Source organism: Eurypyga helias, unplaced genomic scaffold (genome assembly GCF_000690775.1).
Source record: "Eurypyga helias isolate BGI_N326 unplaced genomic scaffold, ASM69077v1 scaffold20230, whole genome shotgun sequence".
In the NCBI taxonomy this organism is placed as follows: Eukaryota; Metazoa; Chordata; class Aves; order Eurypygiformes; family Eurypygidae; genus Eurypyga; species Eurypyga helias.
The window spans coordinates 32,745-54,728 of record NW_010226622.1 but is presented as its reverse complement, the minus strand read 5'-3'; the positions used below and the strand labels follow the sequence as shown (position 1 = coordinate 54,728).

At 50.4% G+C, this 21,984-nt stretch overlaps 1 protein-coding gene across 1 annotated transcript in view; it reads right to left on the bottom strand.

Moving 5' to 3' along the window:
- The window catches only part of AFAP1L2 (actin filament associated protein 1-like 2), a gene marked incomplete at its 5' end in the record, with an annotated part of 25,670 nt that extends 4,040 nt beyond the window's left edge, over nt 1-21,630 (bottom strand). The window contains 11 exons of the mRNA XM_010153840.1: nt 1-91; nt 1,751-1,962; nt 2,568-2,672; nt 3,917-4,001; nt 4,792-4,881; nt 5,210-5,389; nt 5,949-6,154; nt 12,065-12,155; nt 16,374-16,465; nt 20,907-20,984; nt 21,502-21,630. The exon at nt 1-91 is cut by the window's left edge and continues 3 nt beyond it. Coding sequence (XP_010152142.1) covers nt 1-91; nt 1,751-1,962; nt 2,568-2,672; nt 3,917-4,001; nt 4,792-4,881; nt 5,210-5,389; nt 5,949-6,154; nt 12,065-12,155; nt 16,374-16,465; nt 20,907-20,984; nt 21,502-21,630 — 1,359 coding nt within the window. The remainder of the gene's footprint in view (nt 92-1,750; nt 1,963-2,567; nt 2,673-3,916; nt 4,002-4,791; nt 4,882-5,209; nt 5,390-5,948; nt 6,155-12,064; nt 12,156-16,373; nt 16,466-20,906; nt 20,985-21,501) is intronic.
- Nucleotides 21,631-21,984: the final 354 nt, after the last annotated feature.

Sequence of the window (21,984 nt, the reverse complement as noted above, 5' to 3'; positions counted from 1 at the left end):
AATCGTAGGTAAATTCCTCCGGGTCTGTTTTCGAGCCGGACTCCGACAAGAGGAGGCCCAGCCAGTGGCCCATTTCCTCCGAGGACTTTGCCTACGAGGGGATCAGACAGGCAGCACAGGTTGCAGTGTCTCTGCCCTCCCAAGGCTATGGCTGACCTAGCCTTGGGTAGGGAACTATGCTGGCGGTCCTCTGGGCTCCCAGGGGGAAGATGAACAGCCAGGGATTTATATTAAACCTGAGACGACGTTAAAAGAAATACCGCTCTGCGCACGGACTGATTTGCAAATTTGAAAGATACACAGATGCAGCTCTTTGCTTAACTCCTTTCTAAAATTTCTAGCCAATCTGCATTTTCCTTTCACCGCTGACCAGCTCAGCTGCCTACAGGAGAAAGAGAAGTCCCCACGGCCGGAGACACGCTGGCGGGGAGCTGGCTTGGGCAGGGGCAGCGTGCGGGTTTTATCGCGCGCCAGCGGAGCGCAGCGACGGCGCTGCCGCACACCGACCTGCAAGGAGGTCCCAGCACGCCAGGGAGCCTGCGGGGTCCTCGCCAGAGCCCAAACCCCTTCCAGGGTGGTCTGCACAGGGGGAGAGGGGAAGGAGAGAGTTTAAGTGGGATCAGAGAACCACCTCCAAGAGAGCCCCTCGCTTTAAAAGGTCAGTACCAAATGCCCAGCTGCAGCAGTCTGAAGTTTTGCAAAATTAAGAGTTAAATACAGTGCCTCAAAGTCAGCTCTAGCAGCCACACGTACTTCCCAGTAGTGGGGAACTTCTGGCTGAAGCAAGAAGTGGGTTGATGCAGCCACCTTTATTTACATCTTTTGCTTTGATTTGAGGAGTTAGAGCTGTAAGCATAAAGTAAAATTCAGGGCAAGTGAATCCCAAACTGGAAGGTATATTTTAAGCTTCCAATCTGTTTTATTTAGCGGAGACTTCAGTCCCTGGGAAGCCAGCCAGCCTGTGTGTTGACTCTGACATCCCAACAAAATACAGATTATTCAAAAAATGTAAATTTTCTCAGCACCTCTTCTTCACGTCTGTAATTAGGTAAAATTTCTTAGACACAGACATACCCTGAATCAGAAGCTAAATGAAAACCCCTTCAAACTTCATGGCAAGGCACTCTAAGTCAGTTGTTTAGCTATAAATATTCCACCCACTGGAAAAATACAGGAAATTGCTCACATGGTCCACCTCCTGCTATAATCACGCTGTCGTCAGAGAGAACTAAGATTAGAGATAAACAGTCCTGGACGCAGGCAAAGGAAAGTAACATGGAGATGAATTCACTTGCACTTTGAGGGGCAGAGTGCGATTGGTTTACTTGGGATGCATGACCCATGGCTTTGGGATTCCTTTTTTTTCAGAAGATGTTTTCTGTTCCTCCTAACCACAGACTTAAATCTCTGACGCAGCATACCTCTCCTCTAACCATCCCATATAACTTAATCATCCAAGCTTATCCTATAGCCAGTGGAGAGAGAGATGGGCACCTCCAGAGGACCCTTCATCCCATCCTAAGACGAGTGCCTAAGATGAAGGCTGAATGGTCCTCTGGAGGCACCAGCATCAGACAGAGCCTGGATTACCAGCTAGGTGGGACACCTTCTAGGTGACGACAGGCAGATGAACCAAGGTCCCACACTTAGGTTCTGTTTTGCTCTGGAAGACCTCACCGACATTTAGGCCTACTAAGACACCCGAATCTGATGACTTAAAGCAGAGTTTGCTTTGAGACACAGACCCTACCTCCAGAATGACCCGTTCTTCCCCGTTGTGCAGGATGCGGAAGGAGTAGAGATGGTCAGGGCTTGGCTCTGGGATAACTTCACAACCTGCCAAACTCAGGGGTTGCTGAGCCAGTTTGCTGCGGTTCTTGTCCTGGTAGAAATGGAGGTGACCGTCTTTTACCTGACACCAGCGGGACTTCCACTGGCTGTTCACCAGCACGTTCAGGTAACCTGCAAGCAAGCACAGGTACTCAGGCATATTTTTCCATACTACAGGGAGAGGGAATCCAATCTCACTTGTGTGCATGGGGATGTCTGATGAGTAATTTGTGAGAACAATGCAAAGTCACGGGCAACCACAAAGAGCTAAAGCACAAAGACAAGCTGTCCTGTGCATACAAAATGGTGAAAAGGCTAAAAATCTGCTCAAAATGAGCCCCCTGAGATTCAGGGTAGGTTTGGAGCAGCAAGGTGGCTGCAGATGGTTGGACAAAGCTGACTCCAGATGGTGAGTAACAGCTGACCCTCACAACCCTCCACCTGCTGACTCCCACACCCTACAAGCACATCTGGTATTACCTGCCCTTCCTCTTGGGTCACCCTGGGAGCTATTGCCTGGCCTCCTAAGCCGCAGAGTCACCTTAACATGCAAGAGGCACCCCAGTCTGCATGGATTTACTGGCACGGACCAAGCAGTGTGACCTCTTCCCTCCCCTTGCAGGGCAGCCTGGCATATGGGTGTTTGAGGAGGAGAATACCTGGTGCTCATCCTGCCCTGCACACAGAGATACAGCCCTAAAACGGGTTCCTGCAGTGGGGCTCATGCTGCCACTTACTGGAAGTCTCCAGGGATCTCTCTGGGCTATCCAGGGAGCTGGATTTTTTCCTCCCGAGGTTCATCAGGTTGCTCAGTTTCAGGCCAGTTGTACCCTTCTTCTTAACTAACAGAAAACAAAAAGACACACGTGGAGCTTTCCCAGCGCACAGCCAGACACACAGCCCGCTGTCCCAGCTGGGTGTCCTGCCCCAAAGCTGCCTGCGCTGCCATCCTGCACCCAGCAGTGCCGTGGCGCACACAGCCCTTGCAGAGGGAAAACCTGCAACTCAGGGACAGGCTGCAGTAGTCCAAAGCCCAGGGAGATGATGAGCAAGCAGCACAGGAAATCTCAGTGAAGTGACAGGCCCAAAACACTTAACCTGTATTGCTTGAAACCTGGGTTAGCGCTGACCAAATCCAATCACTGATGGAGCTGTGGGAAGGCTGCTTGAACACACCTTGCTGCTCAGTTGCCAACATCCCTTCACTTTCTTACACCAATCTTTCTTAATGATTAAAAATCATTACCCATAAATATTTACAGCCTCCAAGTCTTTTCCATTCTAGAAGAGGGACCTAGGGTGGGGAGGGGGAAAGCTTATGACCAAAAAAGCTCTTCAGCATTTTCCCACCGAGCACATCAGTCAGTGCACGAATGTGGCTGTGTAATCACCAGGCAGTCCTGATAAGAAATCAAGCTGGATGTTTTTAGTCTAGATTTTCTTTCTCTCTAGCTTAACAAAATACTGAAGTCCTAATGTAAAGGGACTGAGCAGCAGAGATCCACTGGGTGACTCCAGTGAGTCCTCAGCATGGATTTCTCTTTTGTTCTCTCCAATATGTGGATGGGTCCCACCACTCTTCTAACAGAGCATCTCCTCTTATAATGTACTTATGTGACCCATCGTATAGATGGAGAATGGAGCTTAAAACCCAGAGCTGGATGCCCTGGTGTAAAGGTGTGACTCTCCCATTGGAGACAGCTCAGCATTTCCCACAGGCACTCCAACTTCTCTGCACAGAACTCCAAGGAAAGTCACTTAGGTTGGATTTATGCCATCTCACACCATCCCAAAGTGCACGACCCTGGGCAAGTCAGAATCTGTGTGGTTTGGCAGGTACCACACCCAGGTTTCTCAAGCCCTATCCTAACTCTGTAACTGCTGAGAAATCCCAACATCCACCTGTCACTTCATTATGGAAAAAAAAGAAGCAATAAAATAAAGTTCACAGCAGCAGATTCACACACAGCAACTTCCCCACTGCATCAGTTTGGGGTGGCAGCGGCAGGAGACGCTACAGAACCCCTTGGTGCACAGGCAGGGTCAATGGCCTGGTTTCCCCCTCATTCCCAGGGTGAAGTTTTACCATCTTTTATCTCAGCCGTCTCTGGGGGACCATCCGTGCTGCTCCCGCTCTCGGAGGCTGCAGAGTACCTCTCGGACACCTCCACCTGTCAACAAGCACCAGACACAAGCTCCGCAGATGCATGGGACCTGCTCCTCCAGCCACCACCTGCCACAAGAGCCTCCCACCCCCTCTAAATTACAAGCATCCTAGCAGATGCGTTCACAAAGACACCCCCCCGCTTGCTCACTGACGCTGCGCCCCCCCACACCCCATTTCTCCTGAGCCCGGCATGGGCAGATCGGACACACGAACCACCCTGGCTGGGCTCAACGCTGAGGTGATGTGGTGGCATCACCGGTGGGTGACACCCATGGCCTCCTGCCCCACAGCCTGACTGCCAGTCCCCACAGAAGGGCATGGGCAGAGGAGCTGACCAGGTGCCCAAACGGGTTCCCTTTGGGGGTCCACCCGAGACTTATGAAGGTTTCTCCTCCCACTGTTTTGGAACAAGCTGGCCCCAGGGGACTGTCACATCAACCTAGCCTAGAGACTGGCCCAAGCCCTTGGACTGGCCCATGGCAATCAAGGGTCTGTGCCCCTTCCAAAGCTCTGGGTGAGCACAACTGCCTGTTGGATAAGATCATGCTGCTGCTCTGTATGCGGGAGAGCCAAGTGCTCAGTCAGTTTTGGGGGAAAAATGTAGCAACAAAATTAAGATTGCAAAGGACCATTAGGATTGTTCTAATAACACTCCTTTCCAGCAGAAGCGGGGTCTGGTTACATTCACATCGGTCTTTGCTCAGATGAAAGTACTGCACCTACAACTATCACTTATCGAAGGAATAAGGTGGAAAGGCCTAAGTCGTAGTTCTCTCTGTAGGGACGAGGCGTACCTTTGGGTAACTGAGGCGCTGCAAATCTGGGATGTACTGGTTGCCTTCGCTGCCTCCTTCACACAGCAGCCCACTGGTCTCCTGGATTACCTGTGCAGAGGGGAAGCCATAGGCTGTGAGAGCTGCACTGACAGGATCAATACTTCCCCCCGACTCCAGACGGGCAAAACCACAGCAGCCCGGGAGACCCACGATTTACGCTCCCTACGACCCTGGGAATGTTCCTGGTGTTGCAGCAGGCAGCCAGCAGCTATCATTCTGGGACATGAAAATGAAGCAGTGTATTTGTATACGGGCTTGCAGTGAGGAAGGGAGCCAGAGCACATGAGGACAGGACTGGGATAAGATACGGTCTCCCAGCAAACCAGGGTAGAAGCACGGGAGCTCCAGCCTGGCAAGCCCCGAAGGCACCACTGACCCTGAGCCACTGCTCTGCCTGGTCTTTACTCTGCAGCCCCAGCACGATGACGTCAGCATTCATGGGGATGATCTTCAGCTTGTGCTCTTTCTTCCTCACTTGCTTTTCCTTGTGAATGACAGTGCAGCCCAGCAAATTCACGTCGAGCTGAGGGCTGTGGTCTTTGGAGCTCTTGTAGCACTGGGGAAGAAAGAAGGGAGGGCAGGTAAGAGGCTGAGGAGCCTTCCCTCTCGCTCGCTGCCATGAACTCAACCCCAGAAGTGGCTCAGTGCAACCACCCACATTAAGTGTGTTGAACACAAGGTCCTACAGGCTGCGAGGTCTGCACAGAATACACACAGAACATCTCTGTACGCACACAGGTACACAGACGTCTGTGTACGTATGTATACAGCCTGAAGTGCCTCTCACGGATACTGCTAGAGGGTCAGGTATGTGGTTAGTCAATGGGATAAACAGCCCTTCTGCTTAACCACCTCAAAAAGTTTCCCCAAAAGCATCTCTTGGCATTTTGGGAGTTTGGGATTTTGGCCACAAATGTGCCCTTGTGCCCCCTGCAGCAGCCCCATGCTCACATCCCTTTTGAAAATGGAACAAAATCCCCAAATCTCTGGGAACGGTTTTTGAAACACTGCTTCTAGAGGTACTTTCACCAGCTAGTTACCATGGCCTGAGGTGCCACTTCCCTCCCCAGCTCATAAAACTAGGTTGTTTTAGGCAGAGTGGAGGATCTACCCACCAGCAACCTGGTGTCCTTGATAACACACAGCTGCTTTGCCCACTGTCCCAGCCACTTCTTTCTCCACAGGAACGCACAGATGCGGGCATCCTTCATCAGCTCAATGGTGGCCTCTGTGGATGGCCACTGATGGGTTGCTGACTTGCCTTTGCTGCTCTCTTCTTCGTCGTAAGATTCATAGGAGCTACTAACGGCTTCACCATCTTCTGTAACAAAAGCAAAACTCCATCACTAAATACATTTCTAGGACAACTTTGAGCCTATTGCTTGCCTCAGCCATGCTCACACATGCAAAAGCTTCCAGCATGGGGACGTGTCTTTTGAGGCTCTCCTACAGGGTAGTCAATAGGAAAATAACCCTCATAGGTCCTTTTTTCCTTCGTAGCCCAATATTAATCTCATCACAATGTTTGTGCCTGATAGTCTCAGCAAACACTCAAAAGACACTTCTCAGGTGACCACAGATTTGAGAACATTCCCTTAGACTTTTTTCGATATTTGCTGCTTTTCTTCCCCCCAGAGATGCTTTTTTTACTTGCCACTTCAAGCCAAACACTCACAGTTCTTAAGGCAAGAGCAAGCAACAATCAGTCCTTGCCCTCTGATTGTCAGAAGTAAAAATGGTACTTGCAAGGCCATGCAACAAGCAATGATCTACTGTATTTGAGATGTCACTCCACTTTCCCTCTCAGGGCTAATAGGTCTCTCCTCAGCATTTAAGGATAGCAAGGGGCTTTGAAATAATACACGGTTGCAGCAGGAAATACTAGTTGTAAGCGACAGCTGTAACAGTAAACACATTTTTCACGTTCATTCTTAAACAGATTGCTACTTTATTAGGATGAGCTGGGATTTTCAACGGGCTGCTCTAACGTAACGTAGGTTACTAGATTTCACAGCAAATAGGAACAGCTGGTAACTGGCAACAGATTCATCAGAATGATGGAAACGTTCCCACTGCCTGCAGGTGAATTTGCGATGCTCTGCTGGCATTTACAGTATGGCTCCTGTTCACAAGGTAAGCTTGCGTAGCAAGATGGTAAGATTTGGGCAGCATTTGTGTAGCGTTTTGCATTCTTGCCCTACCAAACTGCATGGAGGAATATCATTTAGTTTCTCTCACCAGAACTTAATCTAATTTTGATTCTCATCAAATCTTAATATCCACATATAAGTAACATTATCAGATTGGTGTAAAATAAAGAGAGGAAAAGCAGCCAGAAGAGAGGAGGAAAACCAAAAAGCATTAGGAGCTTTGCTGAAAAACACTTCTTAAGTTGGGTTTATTTGTTCTTAAAATAAAAGGAACTGAAATGCAGTAACAAAGCTACAGCCTTAGCCCCAGCCTCCTCTGGTGAAATCTCACTCTGTAACATACCTCAAGTGATCAACACTGCACCAATTAGACAAACTTATTAAAAACTAAATATGCCCTTTCAAAGTCTGTGAATGGTGCTGACAGCACACTACTGGCTCACCACCTCCACACCCTCAGTATATTGGGCAGTCCGCCTTTTGTGGGAAAACACCACCCCGCAATGCGTTGTCAACACACAGACCGTGCCCACAGGCGCCTGGGCAGAAATTCAGATGGAGCTGAAGTGACGAGGTTCCTTGTCCCTAGAAATACCAAGAAATGGAACCTCTGCACTGCTAGGGACCCTCCCTTACCCAGCAGCAAGGATGCCTAAGGGAACCTCATCTTCTAAATCTCTCTACCAACACAGGGCTATCGCTGACTGCCCCTCTTAACCCTTTTGGGGTGTCTCTGGTGCCCCTCACTGAAGCATTAGCCCTCAGGCTGTCACCTTTCTCCTGGGCAATAACACATTTCTTCCACGCTCTCAGCGGGAGCCCTGGCTGCTGTTTTGTGCGTGAACCACAACCGCCTCACGAGATGAGGTCTTTTGTACTTGAGGAGCTGCAGCCCAGGGAGACTGATACAGTCTCATGATGCAAAGATATTTTGTGGGCTGTGTAGTTGGCAAACTGGGACAAACCTTGCTTGGGTGACTTGAGACAACACTGTCGTCACTACTAGGGCTCACTTGACCCCAAGTCGTACAGCTTAGGCACTTCAGTACAAGGTCCCCACTTCCACCTTCCACAGTTTCAGCTGAGGGCACAGTTTTAGCCTCTCACTGAGGTGACATCAGCAGCAGCCATGTTCTGGGATGTCCTTATCTAGATCCACCTCTACTTTCTTGTTTGTCTTCCCACGACCTCCCAGGAAGCTAAATCCATACCGTGACACAGGAAACTCCAACCTTCCTCTGCCCGAGCAGAGCACCTTCAACACCTGCTGCACGGTGACCTATCAGTACAGCTGGCGTCACCACACATCAGCTCCACATCAGAGCCCAGAACCAGCAGAAGGAAGGCTAGGGAAGTTCTCTTCACTGTTGCCTTGAGCATGGGGAAAGGCCCAAAAAATGCTGCCTTGTGTATATCCAGCAAGGGCAGAGAGAGGGGAGAGGTGATTACCCACCATGCATGTAACGGGCAATGCTGGAGGAAGCACATGACCATCTTGGCTAAAACTGAGGATGTTTTTGGGAATAAAAAAAAAAAAAAAAAGAAAAGGCACTTCAGGTTTGGAAAGCATGCCATACCCATCGTTATTGTGGCATAAATAACGCCCTCAGTAACCTGCAGCCCTGGCCTGGGTCCAGCCGCAGCAAGCCTACCAAAAAGACCTGCACAGTCAAAAGCAAAGAGAAAGGAAGACAGAAAAGCACAGGTAAGCAAATGCAGAGCATGAGGGCCTCAGTCCGGCCCAGCCCTCGGCTGGCAAGGCTGCCCCATCCCCAGCGCTGCCGAGGAGCACACCCTATGCTCCTCAAACAGTTGACGCCTCAAAATAGGGACAACATTTTTCAACCTGCCCCCTCGAGCAAGACAATTCCCTTTAAAACAGAATCATTGTCATCATAATTAAAATCAGCCAGGGCAGATGAGCTGTTTCAGCCAGAATAATTACTGCTGGGTTGGCAGTCACGTTGCCCTTTTCATTTTCACTCGTTTCTTATCATACCCTTCAATTATGCAAATGCAGACGAGGATGATAATGGCTTAACATGTTTCAGCCCAGGAGGAAAGGGAAGCAGAGCTGTAAAAACGAAAGGCAGAGGCATCCCCAGAGAAGAGGCAGGCATCCTGCTGATGGAAGAGGGACCCCCAGACCCAGCGGTCTCGCCTGCTTGCTTCATCGCAAGTAAATCACCCATGGTTAGTTAGAGAGCTTTGCAGCCCCACCTCTGCCACTGCACGAATCCTCTATCTCCTCAGCCCATCTGGAGGCTTGCTTTGACAACCTGTCCTGGCAGCCCACCCACTAATTTTAAGTGATGTTCCTATTTATTCGATTTCACTATGCCCATTTGTTTGGAGATGCATGGGTGTCTTCCAAGGCTCACGCTGTAATTCTGTCAGAAACAGCACCAGCAGCTCCCTGGACCACTGGCCCCCTCCCTAACCAGCTTGGGGGGAGAGGGGGGTGAGCACAGCCGACTTGGGGGGTTACTGGGTCAGGCTTTAGCATCTTGATCAGGGCAAAACCATGCATGTCCAGACTGCCCTTTAGCAACAGCAGTCACACCGAGGTCTCAAGGCAGTTGGTGACAACGAGCATCACTCCACGTAGGACAAGTACAGAGTACTGTTGCCATCTGATAAGGTGACAGGAGGAAAAAGGGATGGGGAACCCAGCTTTGTACTTGTTGAACCAATAGGCAGGACCAAGACTTACAGGTTTGCCCATGAGCCACGGGATTTGAGGCCTGATCTCTTGATGCAAACCAGGACACCAGCAGCTTCCCAGCATCGCTGCCTGACCTACCCTCTGCGTGGCATGCCACGCTTCACGCTCTCCCGAGGTCCCCCGGCCTCCTCGTGCCATACACCTGCTGCTCCACACCTCTCGTCGCTCACCCCAGCGCACCACCTCAAACACAAGGTTCCCAAAAAGCAGAGATTCCTGGTGACACGATGCCACCTTCCTTCTCATGCGAGCCACCTCAAAAGTCATTGGCATTATAGCAAACGGGTTTGTGCAGGAGGGAGCTGCTGGAGCCCGCAGAGGGAACTGGGGGTTGAGCAGTCACAGGCGGCAAAGGCACCGCACACCTGGCCGCGGGGCAGTACCTGGACTTGCATGTCCCATCTCTGCTCGCTTCATGGGCTCCTACCTCTGCTTACGGCTGCGCCACTGCTGGGCAAGACACCCCATCAAACAGCTACAGCACCCGCAGACTGCCCCATTCTGACCGTGCTCCCATCACACAGGGGGCTTCTCTCCATGCATGCAGGACTCTGATCTCTCTCTTAGGAATCTGATCGGCCTGGATTTCAGCAGATGGTGGGTGTATTTGCATCTTTGAGCAGCAGTTACCAAGGAAAAGTAGAGGTTTAAGCTGAGTGTGTGCTTATCACTCCTGCCAGCCAAGGCTCGGAACGCAACACGAGTTTATGGAGCCGCCTGGATAACACAACCCGGGTTTCCCAGCACACAGATCAATGAACGAGCTCCAGCTAATCCGGTGTATGTGTTTACATGCCATAGCTCTTAGTGCATCGTCCTCTTTCCCAATGTGTGGGGGGGGAAAGTACATTTAGTACTCACAGTGCAGGCAACTGGGAACCCCCAGTGGGGAAAGGCTGTGGCGGCAGCAGGAGGGGTTCACTCCCCTGCACCCCACTTGTCACAGACCTGCCCTCAGCAAACAACCCAGAGTGCTTCACCAAAATTGAGCCGGCACCTAACTGCATGTGGCGGAGCTGGGGAGACCTCTCCTCCACAACAAACAGCACCTTTTGCCCTGGCCACAATGAGCCTGCACCCGAGCTGGGCACGACCTTCCCGTTCGCCGCTGCAATGGAGCTGCAGTCAAAAGAGGATGGATCAGAGAGACAAAGGTGTTTCTACATCTCCTTTTTAATTTAGCACTGTAACCCCGAAGCCTTTGTGAGAACAGTGACCCAGACCCAGCTACGAGCCGCCCAGGTGCCCACGGTGCACGCACACAGCGAGGGCTGTTCTGATGAACCAGTCCCTGCCCACTTCAAGCAGTGGCACCACCGGCGCTTCCCTGCCAAGGACCTTCAAAGCCCAGTGGTGCACGCTGGGGCTGGAGAGGACTCAGCTATTACAAACACCTCAGATTCAACGGCCAAGGGTTTAGATCCAAATCTTTTACCCTTAACTCCCACCTCTCTGCTTGCCACGACTCTCCCCGCTGAGCTCTCCCCGCACCGTGTGCATCACTGCACCCCACTCTGCTGCAGTCGAAGCTGATGAGCTGAGATCTGCTTCTGCAGCACAGCAATATAATGGGTCTCATTTGGGCTTAAACAGATCAGGTGATGACAAGATCAGCTCTGCTATCAGATCAGAGGGAGGCAACCTCTTGTGAAGGGTGTTCGCCGAAAGAAGGATGCAGGAATACATCTTAGTGAGCATCTGGGAGCTCAGCCTGCGTGCAGCAGCCTCCTCCCTGAGGGGTGGGGAGCCCACAGGTGACGGGTATGGGTGGCAAGGCTGAGGACACTGCTGGGAGGTGCCGACCAGGCAGCGAGCGAGTGTGCGCAGAGGGAACTCACACCCTCTCCCCTCGCATGAAGCGTAGCTTTTTAATCAATTTTACAGATGGTTAAACTGCCACAAGAGACAGAGCTGAATAAATGCCCAATGACAAAAACAGTTACCACATCTAACAGACCAACAGCCATGGGTTTTGAGCCCCAAAGGGGCAATTACAGCTCTAGGACGTGAATGCAAGCCACCACGGCTTCACCTGGGAATCCTGCATTTGGCTACAGCGTATCTTCCAGAAAACCATCCAGACAGAGAGAACCCACAGTGTTTTATAATATTTTACACTGATGTTCTATTAACCCAGGCACACTACTTATTTGTACAGGAAACTTAAAAATTTGAGTAATTCATTAGCCTTTTCTTCCCAACTAGCATTAGATCTGTAATATTAAATGTGACCAGCACCAGAAAACAAATTTATCACACAAGCTGTAAGAAATACCTGTGCATTGATTCACTCATTCTCGTAAACTTCAACTCCACCCCCCACATGAAGCTCCCCAGAGAGTTAGCAGTGATATACCATTTACAGAGACATCATATGGCTCAGCCTCTTCATAATAGCCCTCTGGGGATTCAATCTTGGGGACCGGAGGTTGTTTTGTTTCAGGAATCTGCAGAGTAAATAAAAACATGATTTAAGGTAAAAACAGATGCTTGAAAACAATGGGGAAACCATTTTTTTACCACTAAAGTGCGTCCAAGTGGATGAGACCTTTTAGGTGTGTACACCCGGGTTTTCACACAAACTGGTTGAGATGACAGGGAAGAAAGAGACTCCTGAGGCTTTCCAGTGTATAGGTAGCTTAAACATAGAGGAGTTCTTTGAAATTACTGTATAATTGTGTCACAAGTATTATTTTCTTTATTTCTGCTGAAATCCGTGGGAAGATCAACTCATGCATTTCCTCAAAAGCAGCAATTCCAACCCATTTGCTTTATTGTGAACTGGGACTTCTGCCTGCTGCACCCCAAGCTGCTCATCGTAACTGGGGATGAACCTCTGTGCTATCCATCACCTTAACAGGGAACCAGAAGGGCGTGCATTTGGTGCAATCCCAGCTTTACGCCAAAAAGCGTAGCCTGAGTGCTCACTGGTCGTGTCTCCAAGTCTCTGATAGCAAACCAACAGCTAAAAATGTCTGCTTTAGGAACTATATCAGGAATCTTTAATTGTGCTCTGAGCAAAAAAAAAAGGAGGAGGAAATGGATAAACAACACTGATGGAAAATAAGCCTTTGAGAAGAGTCCAAGTGTTGGAAAATCCCTGTGGTGCCTGCCAAACCCCTCCCTAAACACAAGCAAGGGCTGGCAGGAAGAACAGTGCCTTGATCCTTTAGAAATACCAACACATGAGAAAGGAAAAAAAAAGTGATGCTAAGAAACAAACTTTTTCAAGTAATTCACATGGCTGTTGAACGTGAGACAGCGGAGCCAGAGAGCACAGGAGGATGAGCACACAGCTTACGCTTTTCCCAAAATACGTGGCAGCCCACCTCTCCCACCATGATCTGACAGTAGCATCCCCCCATTCCCCAGTGAGGTGTCCCCCCTCCTCGCCCAGGACAAACCACCCCCGGTCATTCATCTGACAACGGCGTGCTCTGGGTCACACTGCTTCCACCGGCTTCTGACCGACCCCCCGGCAAATCCCGGGCAGGACGTTCAGCGCGAGCCTCAACCTGTCCCGAGGGGCAGGCAGAAGAGCAGGACCCTCTCCAGAGACAGCAGTGTGGAAAGTCATGGATCACGCACGGTCCTTCATAGCCCGGTGGTGGCCTGGAGAAGAGGAGCCCAGCTGGGCATCAGCACTGCAGCGCAATCTAAGGCAGGACCAGTCCCCCTGTACATCATGCCAGCATCATCATATGCGGGTTCAAAGCTGTCCATCCCGCCCTGGATATTTCCACCAACAAGTTCTGCTGCCCAGCAGAAGAAAGGAAGCTTTGAAGGAAAAGATGTTCTGACCGGTAACTGCCCACAAAGGGGGATGTGGCTGAGCTTGTGAGAACTAGGTACCCTGACCACAATGGCCAAAATCACTCGGTCTCTGCTCCCACGTGGGCAAGCTGCCCATGGCTCTGCCAGCGTCACGAACTTCTAAGCGTCTGGGATGAAAACTTCCTATGCGGGTTTGCCAGATGCGCCGAGCAGACTCTGAGCTGGCCTTCCAGCGCCGCATCGGACACTGCTGGAAAACAAGTGCCTCCAAACACTTTAAGGTTTAGGAACTTGTCCTGCTGTGTTAATTTAAAAAAACAAAACCAAACCCATCCACCCAAAGCTTCACTTAATCCCACGTTCCCAGGGAATGTGTTTGCAGTTGCCATCCATGGTGGCCTCCTGCGTGTAGCCAGCTCACGCCGTGCCACGACCATAACCAAATTGCCTATACAAAGAGACGCTGTGGGTTTGACACCGTCCCACAAATGTCAGGGAGGGAGGAGCTGGGGGGTAGAGGCTGCTCTGTTTTGTTTCTTACGGACAATGGAAGCCAACAGGGACTAGGTGGGACTGCACCTCAGCTGCCCCAGAAGCTATTTTTTAAAGGCTTGGAGTTGTTTTGTCTCGAGCTGAAGTCAAAGAGTACACACTGCATTATCTAACCCAGGCTGGTCCTCGCAGAACATTTGCCTGTTGCATTACAGCACAATGGAGCATGCAAATAAAACCATCTTGGGCATCCGCACCGTGTGACTTTCTCCACGGATGGCTGCGGAAAGCAGCAGAGCTGCCAGGGCTACAGCAGATGAAAGGTCACCAATGTCTGAGCCACAGCCCGCAGGACTCATTGTTTAAAGGTTGCTTTGGGACAAATCCAAAGAAATGAGTGGGATCCAGCTGGGCCATCCCTGTTGGGTTGCCCACTGACTGTCAGCGAGTATCAGGGATAATCTGCTCGGCAGGGCTTTATCACCGAACTTCTCCTCTGCCTCAAAGGCAAGTGTAGAGAAACACCACAGGGTGCCTTAACATCACCAAACTACAGAGAGCTCCAAGGAGCTAACACAGATATACTGAGGTGCTCTCCTGATCTCCGTTTCCTGCCTGCCCCAGGAGCAGCAAACACAGACGGGGAAGATTCATTTCCCCACACCAACGTGGACCACGTTAAAGCTCTCCCCAGCCCCACTCCTTGAAGTATGATCAGGAATCTTCACTGCCAACAGCTCCCTGAGACCCAGACGCTCACAGTGAGGAGGTACTTGATTGCTTTATCCAGGGAGGTTAGCTCTGCTGGTAAGCAGGTGGGAGAAGGTAATTCCCAGCATAGGTCTGGGGGAAGATGGATGGCTGAAGAACCCTGCTCACCTAACATTCAAAACTGTTTTCTTCCTCATTAAACTTTCTGATTGCCCTATGGGAAAGTTGGGCTGCAGCAAGCATAAGCAGAGATGCCTTGGGGACACATGGCTGCTGCTTCCCTGGTCACCCAGGGGTCATCCATGGCACCACCATCCTCCTGCCCATCTCCCCGCCACAGCCACCACCCCGTCCAGCTTTGAGAAACCCAAAGCCAAAGAGTGATTCTTGCTCTGGTCACTGCTCCCAGGCGACTCAGTTCCAATGCCATATCCCTGTCCATCTGCGTGGGCAGAACCCCCTGGGGCTGGAACAGCTCCAGGCTCCCACTGCGTCTGAGGAGCTGCTGGCTGCATCCTGTCCTACTCCCTTGTTTTCCCAGCTCCTCCAGCTGAGCCACGCAGCCCCCTGGGCAGAAGTCCTAGGGCCTCACCCCTCATCCTCCTTCCTGAGAAAGGAGCAGATCCTCCTCTGTGGTTGATGGATGCACCACTCTGCCCTCCTCCACACTCACACTCCCTGCCCCCCTTTCCTTTCACATCCCGAAATCCCAGCTACAGCAATTCCCAAGTCAGATTAACTACTGAACAGCAACATCCGGGCCCTCGAGGATGACCCGCACCTCTCAAGGACAGCCGGGCTGGCTTGCTGGCACCGAGACAAAATCCCACTGAAAGCTGATGGAGCTGAACCAGACCCTGGCTAGATTCATAACTGCACCCTAACAGATTTTCTGTAGCTGCCCTACAGAAAAATCCACAGTGCTGGTGACTCCTCCTCACAGACCCGTGGGCTGTACAACCAGCGTGACGGCCGGCACGGTCACCCAACACACAGACAACACTGGGCGCTGCAGCTGTAAGCCACGACCTCTGCTAATGGCCAAACCACGCACGGCTCTGCCGGCGAGGGAGATCCCGGCACTGCCTTGGCGTTACCCCACCTCCGAAGGATTTCTGGGTTTTGGAAGTTCATGCCAGCTGCCCAGGCACAGCTGCTTTACAACTCGGAGGAGATTTGCAAAGCAAGAGATAAGAGCTGGCCTCACCTCTGTTTCTTTGAAAACCTCAAGTCTCTTCCTTCTTTGAGCCTGGACTGCCGTGTGACGGGTTTCCCTGGCAGGGAATACAGCCCTGCACACGCATGGGAAGTCCAAGGCTTCCACAGCTGCCTGCTCCCTCTGTGCATGACCTTGGGAACCACAGGGGTTTTGGGATGCCCACCTGCCCCAGCGCACAGCCGCCCCGCCTGGGCCGTTGCAGCAGCCGCACGCTCACCTGTGGCATTCACAAAGACCAACTGCACAGCTGGAAACCCGTACACTGGGGAGCCCCTAGTTGAATCTTTATTTTATTATTAATTTTTTTAAAAATAAAGGTCACCAGGGCCGTTTACATCACTAACATACACGGGCAGTGGTCTCTCCGTTTAGCCACGCTGCAAAGTACACAGCAAAAGCAAAGGCTCTAGCGTTCAGAACCCCAGGCTGAGGGTTAGGCACTGGAAAACAAAGGATTTGCAAAACATACCTTTGGAGGGGGGAGGTCTGGCAGGCTCTTCTGAGGAGGGGATGAATGCAGTCCTGAGTCTCCATTGGTCAAGGAGTTTCTCCGATCCAGCCCTGCAAGCCAGAAACACAATTACGTCGATGGGATGTGGCATTTCCCAGCAGAGCACTTGCTACCCGGGGCTGTGCAGAACGGCGAGGTGCTATTTTGGTAGGAAGCAGAGTGACAATTACAGGCAGCGCTGCAGGGCCACCGTGTCATTTCAGGCCATACCCAGGAATGCGGCACTTGGAGACCCAGTAGAAGGACTGGCCTCTGTTTTTTGGGTATGTTTTTCCTTCTAGCGGGAAAACTGTGAAGCTCAGATGGGCAAACACTCTACAGTATCTGGAAATCCATAGCACTTTAGTCCTTGCTAGCTCTGATCCCTGCTGCTGCGAGCAGACAGGTCAGTGGCTGCCCTCACCTCTGCTGCCTGTCCAGAAAACCGGAGCTGATACCACCCTGCTCCTGGAGTGAATTGCAAAGGTTGCTGCCTCGCTGAGCTGCACAACCGTTTATCAAAGCCAGCCAAGAACAGTAATTACTTTGCTATTGTCGGAAGAGTTGCTCTTAAAGGAGCACAGGCCAGCAGAACTGCTCCAGGCACTCTGCATCTGCCTCTGGAAAGTCAGATTTTCCAAACAGCTGAAAGCAAAGTGATTCAGTAGCTGGAGGGTATGTTAAAGGCTCAGAAAACTTGTGTTCAGGCCCTCTTCCCCCACCACAGAACTCCTGGGTGGCCTCGAACAAGTGCTCAAATCCCACGACCTCCGAGACAGCACAGTGCAGCAATGCTCAGGATCAAGTGGGAGCACGGCACCAAATGGCTGAAAAATTAAGGACTTTGAAGGCATTATACTGTGCAGAGGGATGTCCCCTTTTACACTGTCTCTTTGCAAATACTTTGGGAGAAATGAAGCTAAGGTATTCAGATATTGCAAGTCCAGTACATTCAAAGGGAATCGGGTCCAAAATCTGCAGCCAGCTGATGCTCCGACTCCCTCTGTCACCTGCTGATGCTCCAGCCCCATTCCTCGGGCACACGCAGAAACCGCCGCGCATCGCGCGGTGCCCAGCAGTGGCGAGCACTGCACCCAGAAGATGCGGCCAGGAACGCTGCTGCATAATTCTGGGGTTTAAAAATAAAAGCTGGAAACCACGATACTTTGTTCACGTCTGGGGCTGGGAAACCACGATGACAGCTCTGCCCTGCCAGGCTGCAGCCAGCTCCTGGCATGAGGGTGAAAAGCTCAAAACACATCTCTTGTGACAAACTGCTGCCCGTGACACAGGCCTCCTGGTCGTCAGCGCTGGCTAACTTCAGGAAGCCAGGAGGACATGGACACTCACGGATTGCAAGGTCTGCTGGAAGTCTTGTAAGGTTTGAACAGAGTAAAGCAGGTGAGCCTATGACACAGACTGATCACGGGGAGATCCACCTACCAAAATACCCCACGATCATACTACCAGTCATATCCAGAGGCTGCCGTTGGAGATTGGCCTTTTCTGTAAAGGACCAAGGGGGTAGCGCTCGCAGGGTGGACACCTTCCACCAACAGCAGCTGCTGAGCCCCACTGCTGCTTCTGGTAACACCAGAAATAAGTCTGACATTTCCTAAAGCCCCAGTGGGCTACTACCCAAGAGGGGGTAAATGCCACGCTCACAATTGTCCACACAGGGAACTTTTTAGAGGCCTCTTCAGCAGAGAGAAATGGACAGGCCAACACATCCTCCTGCACCAGGCAGAACCTCCCATGCTCAGCTCCACAGAAGAGAAATCATTGCAGCAGCAAAAATCGCTGCCAAACCCTTGGCAAGTGGTGGCCATCTGTTCTCGACTGTCCAGCAAACCTAGCAATCATCCCACTGAACCTCACCACGCCAGGAAAATGCTGTTTGGTTTCCACACCAGCAGTTCCTCCTCCTCCCACCAACCTCGGAGCACGGGACGGAGCCCACAGCTTCAGTCCTCACCCTGCTGGAAACCTGCCCACTTCCATGGACACATGCCCGTGTACTCCAGCTGAGGAGCAGAGCAGGATGCAAAGGAGCTTTGCTTTTCAGGCTCTGTGCGGGAAGAACCACCCTTTTAAGCTTCATCCTGACAAGACTCCTGGGAGACATTACGGGGTTTTCTGTACTGAAGTTGCAGAGGGCAGCTATGGCTGTGCCCAGCACATGGGGACAAGCACCTAACGCATGCTGTCTGTACAGAGAGTCCACACGGCATGTGCTGTACGTACCCCTGCCTTCTACTAAACACGTCAGCACCACAAATCACAGGCTATTTCCTTTCTGGGGTGGGAGGGGAAGGAGTATTTTTTCCTAGACAAGCATTAACACTTTGCTGGTGTCTTCTGACAAAGATGTCTCTCTAAAACCTAGAATTTGGAGAGAATTTAGGAGGGAAGGAAGGAAAAAAACCAGCCAAAAGTCTGGTAAAATTTGCATCTCTACTAACTGTTATTTCTCTGTGTTCTTTGTAAAAGTGAATCACTCCTGGTATTTGGGCTAAGAGGACCACAGCGTACATGACCAGCAGCCCAACACTGCACATTGGTCCCACCTCCCAGACTCCTTTACCTTTATCCCTCTGTGCTGACTTCCAGAAGGAGATGGCATTTGGCTCACTGAAGAGTCCCGTGGATTTACAGGGTAGAGACTTGCTGTGTTTCTCAAGTAAATGAGATCAAGGAAACGACAGAGCCGTCATCGCTCCCTGCGGTGAATTCAATTGCCATAGAAAGGTTCCTCAAACAGCACACTGTTCAGCTAAATCCTTACTGATGGAACTGTAAGTAGTGAGCGCAACGTGTTTTTGGCAAGAATAGAATGTTTTAAGGTTTTGAGGGGGACTTTTGGAGCTGATGTATTATCACTTCAGAAAGCATTTCATCCTACACTGCTAGAGCAAACACGGGCACAGCTACGGTGATGAAGAAATGCCCCAGAGCCTGAGAGGTCCCACTTACCTCAGCCACAAAAGCGTGGTCACCACATCCCACCAAAGGATCTCGGTGAGACAAAGCACACCGAAGTGGATAAAAGGGTAAAGGGAGCTGCGTAACCACCGGGGCATCCATCTCTCACCCTCCCTCTGGTAAATGCGAACCTGAAGGTCCCACCTCTGGCCAGGCTGGCACAGACCTCTCCGTGCAGTTACAGCGCCAGGGTCAGGGCTGTACACCCAGCTACAGCTATGGCTACGATCCCAGACACATGTCTCACTGACTTCAGCATTTCCAAATAGCTCAGAAGTTTTACTTGGAATAGGGAGATTGTTAAAAACTGAGAGAGAGAAGCGCCAGGTCCCACAGGGAGAGTGGGGTAGGCTCATGGCCTTGACAGGGAAAAGCCTGAAATAAAAGAACCGACTCTAAAAATAAGTTGTCTGAAATTTGCCCTCGTGTTTCAGCACAGTAGATCAGTGCAAGTCTTGTTTTATCCACCCAAATGAGAACTTCTATAAAGAGATGCTCCTCTTGCTGTGCAGCTGCCGGGAGCTACCAGGAGGCTGTGCAATCCTGCTATGGAGCATTACAGCATCACCCTGAGGGCCCCGTCTGGACACGTAATCTGGGAGGACATCCTGTCTTCAGGGGTGTTTCAAGTTAACCTAAATTCAGCTGCAGGTAGTTTAAAAAGCAAACCAAAACAAACAAAAAAAACCCACCACAAACCAATAAAACCCAAACAAACAGCCCTGGAAATGGAGCTATCCCAACTACTGCAGGACCAGCATGTCAACAGCAGGCTGCACCGATGCGTCTTCTCATCTCATCGATCTGGATCAGAACCTGTGGGGCAGGGTCAGCCTCCGACTAAGGGTGCATTAAGGAGACGTGTGTCAGTGATAATCTCACTCTGCACAATTATCAAAACCGGTCTTTGTGAAGAACTTCAGGACGTGCCTAGAGAGTTATACGCTTTCCCATGTTACAAATTCAAAATCTGGGAAATTTAAATTCAAAATGAATATTTTATCTAGATTTAATTTCTTGGCTTGCCCACAGCAGAAGTCTTGCATCCCCCAGGAGACGAAGGAGCTCTGCCTGCACAGATGACAAGCGTGTGGGCTGCGCCTGGCGACGCGACTCGCAAGGTGGTGACAACGCAAACCCTCTGGGCTAGTGCAGAGCAGCACACTGAAGATGACACATGCTTCCAAGGTCCCAAAGAGGTGAAGTGGCATGTTTCGTGGCCAAAAGAAACATGAGGGCTTCTTTAAATATTTCAGGCGCTGGAGCTGCAAAGCCTTAGAAGGCAACATTTTTTATCCCAAAATAACGCCCTCCAAAGTGCTACTTCCAGGAATAACCTCACAGTGTTGGCAAGGACCATGATTTCCAAAGGAATGTAATGAAAATGGCAGTTCTTTCACACCATCAACCACCTCATCCCCCAGAGCTGCCAGAGGGGCCTCCCTCAGTCCCAGTAAAGCAAGGCTCTAACCACATGTCTGGTCATTGCCCCATTAGATATGGGGCAACCATTAATCTTCAGCTCCCTACCTTTGTCTTGCTTGTCCTGGTCACCCTGCTGTTTATGGATGGTCACTTTGTTCATATAAATATATTCCTCATCGCCACCTGCAACCAAAGGGAAAAGTGAACTCTTCACCCACCTGCCGATTTCCCGTTGCCGAGTTTTTCCACAAAGACAGATGTAAAAAATGTCTCTGCTGAGTATGTTTTGGGGAGAACATATTAACGTGCAGAAAAAAACCCAAGCAATAATAAAAAGCAGAAAAGTTAAATGCTTTGTAGCCAGGAAATTCCATAAGTTAAAATTTCTACTTAAACATTAACTTGGCCAAACAGTACATCCTGTGTATCTTACAAAGTGGATTAAATAAACTTAAGGTTTAATAAAGAAAACAAAGTATCAGGAATCTTGGGAATCCTTTGCTTGTAAAGCTGGACACATAACTAGAGTAATTTTACATAAACAATTAGAGGTCATCGCAAAAATAATCTCCGTTTCATTTTCTCCCTCTAATTTTCATGTCTCCTCTTCCCATCAGCCTCCAAGAAAATGTTGCTTCAAGGCCCAGTGGTAGTTCCCACGAGAGCCCACCACCCCATTCTTCGTTTTCCTTGCCCGTACCGCTGGACTTGGTGTAGACCCGCAGAAGGTCAGAGAGGAAACTCTTCTTCACCACGGCAGTGCTGCTCAAGTTCTCCTTGTCCAGTATCCTCAGAAAATCTTCAAGTTCTGTGAGCAGCTGCTCGAGAGCTACGACAGCAAGAGAGACAACTGTTGGCAAAGCAGTTGGGTGGCACTTCAAAAGAGAACGTACATTAATTCTGAATTTTCCAAGATCCTCTGCATTTTTTCTGCCCAGGAATAATTCATATTTAGTTTTCTATCTTGAACTTTCCCACTAATTTTGAAAAGAAGATAAGTCCCAAACCCAAAAAGGCTCCAGTTTCCCATAGCATATTCATACATCAGTAAAATCCCATGCAAATATCTATTATTCTTCCTATAGGGCTTTCTGCTCAAAGGGAGAAAAGCCTAGAGGAATTTTGCATGTTAGGGTTGATACTACACAAAAGCAGTCAGCAAGATCTTGAAACCTGAATCTTG